This window comes from Myxocyprinus asiaticus, chromosome 30, assembly GCF_019703515.2.
Source record: "Myxocyprinus asiaticus isolate MX2 ecotype Aquarium Trade chromosome 30, UBuf_Myxa_2, whole genome shotgun sequence".
Taxonomy (NCBI): domain Eukaryota; kingdom Metazoa; phylum Chordata; class Actinopteri; order Cypriniformes; family Catostomidae; genus Myxocyprinus; species Myxocyprinus asiaticus.
Window position 1 is genome coordinate 3,526,976 of NC_059373.1, and position 9,353 is coordinate 3,536,328.

A 9,353-nucleotide genomic window follows, 5' to 3' on the forward strand; every position below is an offset into this window, starting at 1 on the left:
ATTCAATGGCTCAGTCACATGAGAGCCTCAGAATGCCAAAATCGCTTACAGCACCTTTAATATCTAATTATAATATAATATTTCCACCTACTTAAAGTTTAAAATAAAATCAATGTGGCTTTGCAAATCAGGGACTAAAAACGGTTCAAGGAATGAAAACGAAAACCAAAAAATGAACAAAATTTTTAGTAGAACGTAACCGAAAATCGGAACAAAGCGATTTCCAATTGTTCCGGAGAGAAAATGATATTTTTAAATGCTGGTAACCGGTTAATTTTGTTCCGGTAAGTTTTTCATGAAGCCAAAGGGTTTATCACAGTACATTTTTGGACAGCACTTCATGTTGCCTGTAAAAATGAAACATGTGCTTTGATCCTGAAGGAAACTGCTACTTATTTTCACTTGTTTTGGTGAGGCAAGTGGCCAAGGGCATAGATTTGGCTTGAACATTGGGGGGTTGCAACGTGAAGCATTTACATGTTTCCATTGATCATGATATAAATATTGGGGAGGTTGTACTTGCTTGTTTTGATTATTGGGGGGGGTTACCTCCCCCCCATCCCCCTGGAATCTACACCCTTGCAAGTTGCTCATTTTGGGCTGTTTTTTCCAGACCATGTCGCTTGTTTCACTTGCAAGATCTGGCAACACTGCAATTGGTATTTCACTCACCCCTTACAGCATAGAGTACTGTTCTTTTATTTTATTCTAACCGGTTACCTTTTGGAAAAGAGGCTGTGGAATTTCTGAACCGGAAGGAAAAAATACAGTTTTTGCTCAGAGCGAACCGAAATTTTGGTTCCAAAATTTTTGGAAACTTAGGTTTCAACCTAGCAAAGTATGTAAAAAAAAAGAAACATGAATTGCTAACATGTTCACTTGTCCTGATGAGCTGAAGTTATTTCAGTTAAAAGAAGTCTAACATTACGTTTTACCAAAGCATTTTGGAAATGTGATTGGAAAGATTGCAAAGTGTTGCATTGTTTGTCAATATAACATTGATAGATCATTTTACATAAACATCAAATTTGATCTAATTTCACTCAGTAAGAAAATGACTGAATCTGAAATGGAAAGACCTTTATTAAAACTTAGCAACAGTTTACAGAGAGAAAAACTCAAACAGTGCAAATGAGAGAAGAGTATGCAATCTTAACACAAGCATGTTTTACCTGCTTTCACAGCTCATTTAAAAATGGCAGTAAAAAAGTTCAGTATAAAATCAAGTATAAAAAAAAAAAACTACTGATTTGCATATCTGTGCTGAACACTAAGACAGTGTGGCTGAACTTTAAAAGTATCGATAGTAAAACATCAGATGTGGGGCAGTATCAATCCTAATCATTTTGATTCCAAACAAGTGCGTCTCTTTCACAAGAAGACCAGATGATCCGCTTTTACTCCACGTTGTTCTGTAGACTATAAACAAAAAACATTGAGACATACTCTATACAGACTCAATCATTAAAATGAGTGTCTGATCCAATAAGACTAACTCAATTAAACGTCCCTTTAACTGGTAAACTGAAGTGTTATATTACCTCTCCAAGTACTCCTTCACGTTGTCATGGCCGTAATATTTGGCTAATCTTGTGAGAGCGCCTGTAGCACAGCGTCCATCACGCTTCCTGCACAGACTGCAGTTACACACGCCTCGACAGATGGGGCATTCCCACAACTGCGACGAAACAAAATTATCAGCGCAGTGCACGACAAACGGCATTAATGAAATTATTCAATCCAGACATTTGGACTCACAGGATCGAGTAGGGCCGTACGGACGTCTTCCCCGTAGCGGTTGCGCAAACAGGGGCCGCAGAACTGACCTTTGACCCCCTGGCAGTACAGGCCCCTGCATTCAGTCTTCGTGTCGAGAGTCTTCTGACGACACTGATGACACGTGCTGCCCTGAAGGATATTAATATCTCATATTTAGCGTGCAAATAGCGATATGATTTGTCAAAATAAAACATAAATTCAGAATAACTCCAAGTTACATTCTCTTTATCAAGGATTTTGTCTTTGGCGCGATCTGCGACGTTCTCCAGTTCTTCTTCGGTGATGTCCTCGGGCATACGGATGGACTGACGAGTACGCCGTTTCCTCTGTTTGGGTCTGACGTCTCTGAGACCGTCCTCAACCTAGAGCGAAATCAAACCAATTAATAAGCAATTATGAATAAGAAAAACTAAATCTTAAAGAGCAAACTGCCTCGGGTTTTGGTGCGGAGTAGGGCTGGAATATATTGAATATTCAATATTACGCAGATGGTATAATATTAAAAATATTACAATTATTTTTTTTATTTCTAGTTGGCCATTAAAGGGGTCATGGCATGAGGAATTTAAATTTGCTTAATCTTTTCACATGTAAAAGTTCATTGTACTATAAAAACATTTCTGTAATTTGTGTCCGAATACGAGATCCACGTGACCCATCGGTCATTGAATAATATCGCTTTTAATATCGTTTCTGTTCTTTACAGTCAGTTGTTGATCAAAAATAAACATTTAAGTCTACTCACACATAGCACGGAGGAGGTAAAGCTGTTCGAGTCTCTCTCATTAATATGCGCTCATTTACAGACGCTCTTTACAGAACTGCCAGTTTTCTTAAAGAGACAGTACCGGTTTTAGCACATGTTCATCAAATCAATGTAAATACTTGTAAATGGTACAAATTATGCAATTAAACAAACCCGTCACAAAAAAATGATATATGCAACATAATATCATATTAATTGATTGAATTCATGGATTTGTTCATTTTTCAAAAGCTAAAATGTGACCAAAATTATGAAAAATTAATAAAAACGTAATTAGTCAAATTGATATTTTTGTATTATACCTAGTTAGAAGGTCTCCTGTATAATTAACAGCATTAGCTGGGAGAGACTTTCTTGCATATGTAAGCAAAAGGGACATTATAACTGAAATAAACCCATATGAATCGAAATCGAATCGAGAGCTTGTGAATCAGAATCGGATCGAATAATCTGTATCAATACTCAGCCCTAAACAACACATCAACACCTACTTTACCTTATTACTTCCGTAACCCCGCCCAGTAATAGCGAGGAGTGAAAAGGGAGGTCAGTCAAGAGCAGAGAGCCAATCAGAACAGTGGGCGTTTACTGGCAAGTCTTAAAGGAGAAGAAGCCCCAAAACCAAGCGTTTCTGACAGAGGGTCAGAATGAGGATGGAAAATGATCATGCTTTACAATTATATGACTTTTTTTGTGCAAAAAAAAAAAAAAACTTTACTAATATCATAAGTGAGCCTCAAGGAACAGTTTAAAATAATAAAAAAGGCATGTCATGACCCCTTTAAAATTCCTTGATATCGTACCAGTAGACTCGTTTTGCACCAGCTTCTTGTATCTCAAAGAGCTTTGATTTATTTCTGCGAATCATGCGTTTTAATTAATCCGTTGAGAGGCGTTTTGAAAAATGTTTTAATAAAAAAATGTCGGTATTAATATGTATTGTTATATTTGGTGCATATCAATAAAATATTATAAATAATTTAGCATGCAATAAAAATGCTTTCAATTAGTGAAAGAAAAAAACATGACTTGATATTTTCTAAGAAGATTACTGTATTTTACCACTTGCTTTAAAAATGTTAAATATATTTGGTTATATTATATATTTGTTTGGTTTAAATGGTGAATTCTCTGAATGTCATGCGTGTATGTGTATGTGTGTGTGTGTGTATATATATATATATATATATATATATATATATATATATACATACATACATACATATATATATATATATATATATATATATATATATATATATATATATATATACACACACACACACACACACACACACACACACACACACACACACACAGTATATACACACATATACATAGCCACAAGCCATTCCAGATCACATATAATTAATCTATTGTTTTTATGTATTTGTAGATGTCATTTTAAAAGGTATATTGTGCAGCCTTATTGCTCAGCTCACTTTAAAGATACACATTTGTTTCTCACCTCCATCAAACGCTTGGTGTCGATTTTGCCGATCTCTCTTTTTTGAGGGGCTGGTTTCTCTTCTACTTCCAACCCGAAATGTTCTGGAGGTCTCGCCTTGCGGCTTGGGTTACGTCTCTCGTTTTTAACATCCGGTAAACGACGTTTTGGAGTGGATGGCTTCTTTTTCTTCTGTTTAAGGCACACAAAAAAACATTAAAAATCTAAATGACCCACAAAAAAAAACATCATCTCACATATGTTTCAAGTTGTTTGTTTTAATGCAGTTTTTGGTGTATTCTGTGTGGTTTGAGCTCTGTGTTTGGTGCAGGTGATTGTGGCTTCTTACCGTTGGCGTTGTTTTAGAAGGAAGTTCAGGTAAAGCACTCAAATCTGCAAAAAGTTTTGCAAGCTGCAAGATTAAAAGATTTTTAAAAATGAATAAAAAAGCAAAACTTGTATATTCCCAACAATGAATTAAAACAATTTAAATATTATACTAAAAAGGATTATTTTGGGTTCAATACAAATCGACAGCATTTGTGGAATAATGTTGATTACCACCAAAATTTATTTCAACTCGTCCCTCCTTTTCTTAAAAAAAAAAGCAAAGATCAAGGTTACATTGAGGCACTTACAATGCAAGTGAATGAGGCCAATTTTTGATGGGTTTAAAGGCAGACATGTGAAGCTTATAAAAGCACACATTATATCTTCTGTTAAATCTCATGTATTATTTGAGCTGTAAAGTCGTTTAAATCACCGTTTTTATTGTAGGTTTAGGGTTTACGGGAGCTATGTCGTCATGGCAACCAAGTTGTAAAATTGGATATAACTTCACACAGAAAAGTTTGGTTAGTTATTATGACACTAAAATCATGTTAACACTCATATGGTTTTTGTCTTGTGTCTATAGTTTTGAAAACATTATTTTAACGTTTACTGATTGGCCCCATTCACTTCCATTGTAAGTGCCTCACTTTAACCCAGATATTTGCTTTCTTAAAAGAAAAAGAATACATTTTTGTGGTAATCAACATTATGCCACAAATACTGTTGATTGAGCTCAACTTCTATTAAACCCGGTATATTCCTTTAAGATAATAAAGTGGCTTAAAAATACCATTGCTTTATTTTCTTCAATGTTTTTGGCTCTTTTGTTCAATATTTGCATTTCTTCATCCGTCAGTAGACTCTCAACATTGGCTGTTTTATCAGAGGGTTTGGACTGGACCTCGGTGCGTTTACTGTCATGTAAAACTAGCTCTTTTGTTTGTCCTGGCTCGCGCTTTCTGTTTCTCCCTGCAGGTTTGCTGCTGATGGGCGGGGCTGTGGGCGTGGTCTCTTTGGTGCCTTGTTTGGCCACTTTCTGTTTAGGGGTGGGGCTTCTTTTGGTAGGAAACTTGAACATGACACACAGTCCAGAACTGCGCTGCTTTTTCGACGCTGGCTCCTCACCGTCGGAATAAAATCCGATGTCGTCACTGTCTTCGTCAGACCCCGCAGTCTGCCAGCATGAGAAATAAAGTTATTTCATTATTTTAGAGAAGACATCGTTTTTGTTTTGGGGTTTTTTTCTTGGTTTTTTTTAGAATAAGGAAGACAGATTTTTGTACCGCAGATTTCCCCGTTTCAGAGTTGTCATCGGAGAAACCCTCAAATTCCCCCTCGCTGTCCGTGTCCCTAAAGATCTGAGCCAACTCATCTGTGATGTCTCCGGACCTGAAGCAAAGATCCTGCCAGAGAGAGAGAGAGAGAGAGAGAGAGAGAGCGCGCGCAACACAACACATTATTACTCCTGGTTTGTGCGAAAACCAACTAAATTATTGATAGCGCTGTTTCACTGCTACTGCCAAACAGCATGAAGGAGACCTGCCAGGGTTCTGTACTGTGTCTAATTAGAATATTACACATAAAACTAAATCGATGCTTATTCATGGACACTAAAGAAAACTAATTCAATTTCCTGGATCAACCTTCCAATTAAATGTTGGAAAAATATAACATGATCGGGTGAGAAAATAAGGCAAAAATGCCACCGTAACTGGATGATACTTACAGGTTTCCAGGATCTCTTGGACTGGATACTGTCTCTGCTGTCCTCGGAGAGATCTGTCATGTCCAGCTGCTTTGCCTGAAAACAAGAGTTTTATAGGAACAAACATAAAAGAGTATTGGTCATTAGTAACATTATAAGTATATTGTAACAACTGATTAATTAGATTTGGCTTGAACATTGATCATTTTAATTTAGGGAACACTAAAGAAACTGCCTACCAACCACCTAGCATTGCCCTAGTGACCAACCAGAACACCCTAGCAACAGCCTAGCAACCACCTAGAACACCCTACCCCATCCATCTATATACATAAATAATTCCTCTGATTTCGGGTTAGGGCATTTACAATGGAAGTGAATGGGGCTAATACAAAAACGTTAAAAAAAAAGTAACAATTTAAATGTGAGAGGTTTTTCTTTTTTGTGAAAGGTTATATCCAATTTTACAATTTAGTTGACATGACAACACAAGGCTGTAAACCCCAGAGATTATTTAGCAGAGACGGGCCACTTCTATTAAAAATGAATGGGAGAAACTGGAACGCTCAACCAAGGAGCTCTGAGCGCCCAACGGTCAACGGATGTAGAAAGGAAGTCCCGCCTTACAGATAAAAGAGCCAATCACCTTTTAGATCCAGACATCACCTGTCAATCAACTCTAGAACGTGCATGCGCATTCGCTATACAAGCCAGGGAAATTGCGTTTTTAATGTAATATGAGGTACAGAATCACAATTTAGGATACCAGTATTGTCAGATATTATTGCTGATTATGAAATATGTTCTTTGATCGTAATCTTGACTAGCTGTTTTTGAGATTTTGGTGTTCCCCCATTCAAGTAGATAGGAGCTGCACTGGCATGACTGGAAATAGTCTCCCAAGAGCGTTCCAAAGATGGCCAACAGTGGACTGACTTGCTAGAAAGACTTTGGTAAACCCTAAAACGACGGCAAAAATAATGATTTAACTTTACAGCTAAAATGATACACAAGTGTTAATAGAAGAATTAATGCAAGTGCTTTTATAAAATTATAAGCTCCAAATTTCTGCCTTTAAACTTTCCAAAAAATTGCCTCATTTACTTCCATTGTAAGTGCCTCACTGTAACCCCGATCTTTTTATAAAGAAAAGGAGGAACGAGTCTAAATGTTTTTTTTTGTTGTTGTTTTTTTTTTTTTGTGGTAAACTACATTTCGCCATGAATGCTGTCGATTTATGGAGTTACATATGTGCCACAATTCTGCATGCGCAAAATTATATTTTGAGCGCACAATAATGTTCTGCGCGTGCAAGATGAAATTGAGCACACAAAAAGTTATTTTGCATGCGCAAGATGATATTCAAAGAGCACAAAAATGTTTTTGCATGCGCAAGATGATATTTTGAGCGCACAAAAAGGTATTTTGTGCGTGCAAAATAACTAGATGATATTTTGAGAGCACAAAACATTTTCTGCATGTGCAAGATGATATTTTGACAGCACAAAAAAAATTCTGCATGTGCAAGATGATATTTCGAGCGCACAAAAAGTTATTTTGCACGTGCTTAAACTCAGTTTTGTAAAGCAGTGTATCTTCTTGCAAAGATAAATTCATTTTGAGCAAATGAAAATCAATTTTGCGCTTGGATAAAGTTTATTTGAATGTGAATTTGCTCAGAATTCTTACATTTTGCTTTCTCCTTCTACCCACTCTGCATGCAAAATACCTTTTTATATGCTCAAAATATCATCTTGCGCACGCAGAACATTTTTTGTGCGCTCAAAATATAATTGTGCGCGCGCAGAATTGTGGCACAAGTATAACTCCACATCGATTGACTTAACATGCATTGAACCCGAAATACTACTTTAATAGCATTTTCAGGTATTAGTTTGGCGATCAGTTTATGCATCTCAATAGATAAACATACATAAGATTTAGATCGTGCTTTATATGTCTTACTAAACATGCATTAATGGAAAGTTAAAACTTTCTGCATGTAAATGTCTACATGCGGTTTCTCAACTCTCGCTCAAAACTATCATCGTTGTTTGTCAGTAAGACTTTAAATATTCTTATGAACTAAACAAGCGCTTACTGTCGCTCTTACCTCCATAGCCGTTTTGCGGGTTTCGATCATTTATAAGAAAATAAATAAATAATATTGTTCGTATATATCAGTGTGTGCGATTAAAAGTCTTCAATGAATGAATGGTTTAAAAAACAACATGAGCGGTCTGTATCCTGTGGTAGTACGGAGGGGTGACTGAGCCCGCCTCTGAAGATTTTACAAGTTCGGGTAGGATTGGTAATTATTGCGAAATTCCACCTGAGATAAACGTCAATAAGTAATACACATTTTCAAGAAATATAGAACATAAGAAAAAAAAAATATGGACGTGAATTTAAGAGTTGGTTTCACCGCAACCCCCCTTCGCTCTGAATGGAACAGTCCAAAGTGCGTCGCTCTGCAGTTTCGCGGGAAATGTGGCACGCCCATCTCATTCCCAACACGCCCTGGCTGGCAGGGCATCTGGTACAACGTGGCTAAAGGCACATTCGATTTTATTGTCTCCCAAAATATTAAATGGCAACTAAAATTACCTCAGTACTTTCCTAAACACCTGTTTAGTCTCTACCCACTGCAAAATCTTCTTGATCGATGACATCACAGCGTGCAATGTCTAAAGGTTGATTTTGAGACAATTTGATGTGACGTTTAATAATTTCTAAAATGTTACAAATGTATTGAGCTAATGAAAACTCCTGAAATTATCAAATTTCTGCGATAACTGTCCAGAAATTTAAAGGTTAGTATTTGGGGTAAAAAGCACACATTGTTCTGAAATCCCTAATGTGATTGAAATTAACAGGAAATGATGCACTCTTTTCTGAAGAGGTTATTTTGAATATGCATTCTTAATTTGTTACTCAAAAAAGCATCTTGCTGTCTCAAGACATATTTGCAGAATACCCACCCTGGGGGCCCTTTACTCCATATTATTTCTTTTCACACAAATTATGTTTCTCCATCAATTTAAATTTTTTTCAATCTTGATGCAGATTATGATGCCCAAAAAAGCTAGTAGACAGTTTACTAGATGTTTGTGATGCCCAAAATGCTGTGCCGGTCCTCCCTATAAGCAAGTTGCTTAGGGCCCCTGATCCGCCAGGGGGCACCCAGATTGTCAAAGACATTACAAGTAGTGTTACGAACATACTGACGGGGGGCCCCCACAAGTAGTGTTACGAACATACTGACGGGGTCCCCCACAAGTAGTGTTACGAACATACTGACGGGGGGCCCCCACAAGTAGTGT

At 36.9% G+C, this 9,353-nt stretch overlaps 1 protein-coding gene across 2 annotated transcripts; it reads right to left on the reverse strand.

Annotated features, from left to right (window-relative positions):
• Positions 1-886: 886 nt before the first annotated feature.
• On the reverse strand, positions 887-8,423 carry LOC127420878 (cell division cycle-associated 7-like protein). 2 transcript variants are annotated; one of them, XM_051663468.1, is made up of 10 exons: positions 8,132-8,423; positions 6,052-6,126; positions 5,609-5,728; positions 5,116-5,499; positions 4,342-4,404; positions 4,014-4,184; positions 1,998-2,141; positions 1,759-1,908; positions 1,542-1,678; positions 887-1,419 (listed from the first exon to the last, which is right to left on the reverse strand). In XM_051663468.1, the coding sequence occupies exons 1-10, from the start codon at positions 8,171-8,173 to the stop codon at positions 1,398-1,400; spliced, it is 1,308 nt and encodes a 435-aa protein (XP_051519428.1). In that variant the 5' UTR covers positions 8,174-8,423; the 3' UTR covers positions 887-1,397. The 2 variants fall into 2 exon arrangements, with proteins under 2 accessions (XP_051519428.1, XP_051519429.1); XM_051663469.1 differs by having other exon boundaries at positions 888-1,419; positions 8,144-8,422.
• Positions 8,424-9,353: the final 930 nt, after the last annotated feature.

Excerpts from the sequence above, each read along its gene's own strand:
- LOC127420878 (XM_051663468.1), bottom strand. The coding sequence starts at position 8,173 with ATGATCGAAACCCGCAAAACGGCTATGGAGGTAAGAGCGACA. Across the intron at positions 4,405-5,115 it reads TTGAAGAAAATAAAGCAATG|CTTGCAAAACTTTTTGCAGA; the intron begins GTATTTTTAAGC and ends TTAATCTTGCAG. Across the intron at positions 1,679-1,758 it reads GTACGGCCCTACTCGATCCT|TTGTGGGAATGCCCCATCTG; the intron begins GTGAGTCCAAAT and ends GTTTCGTCGCAG.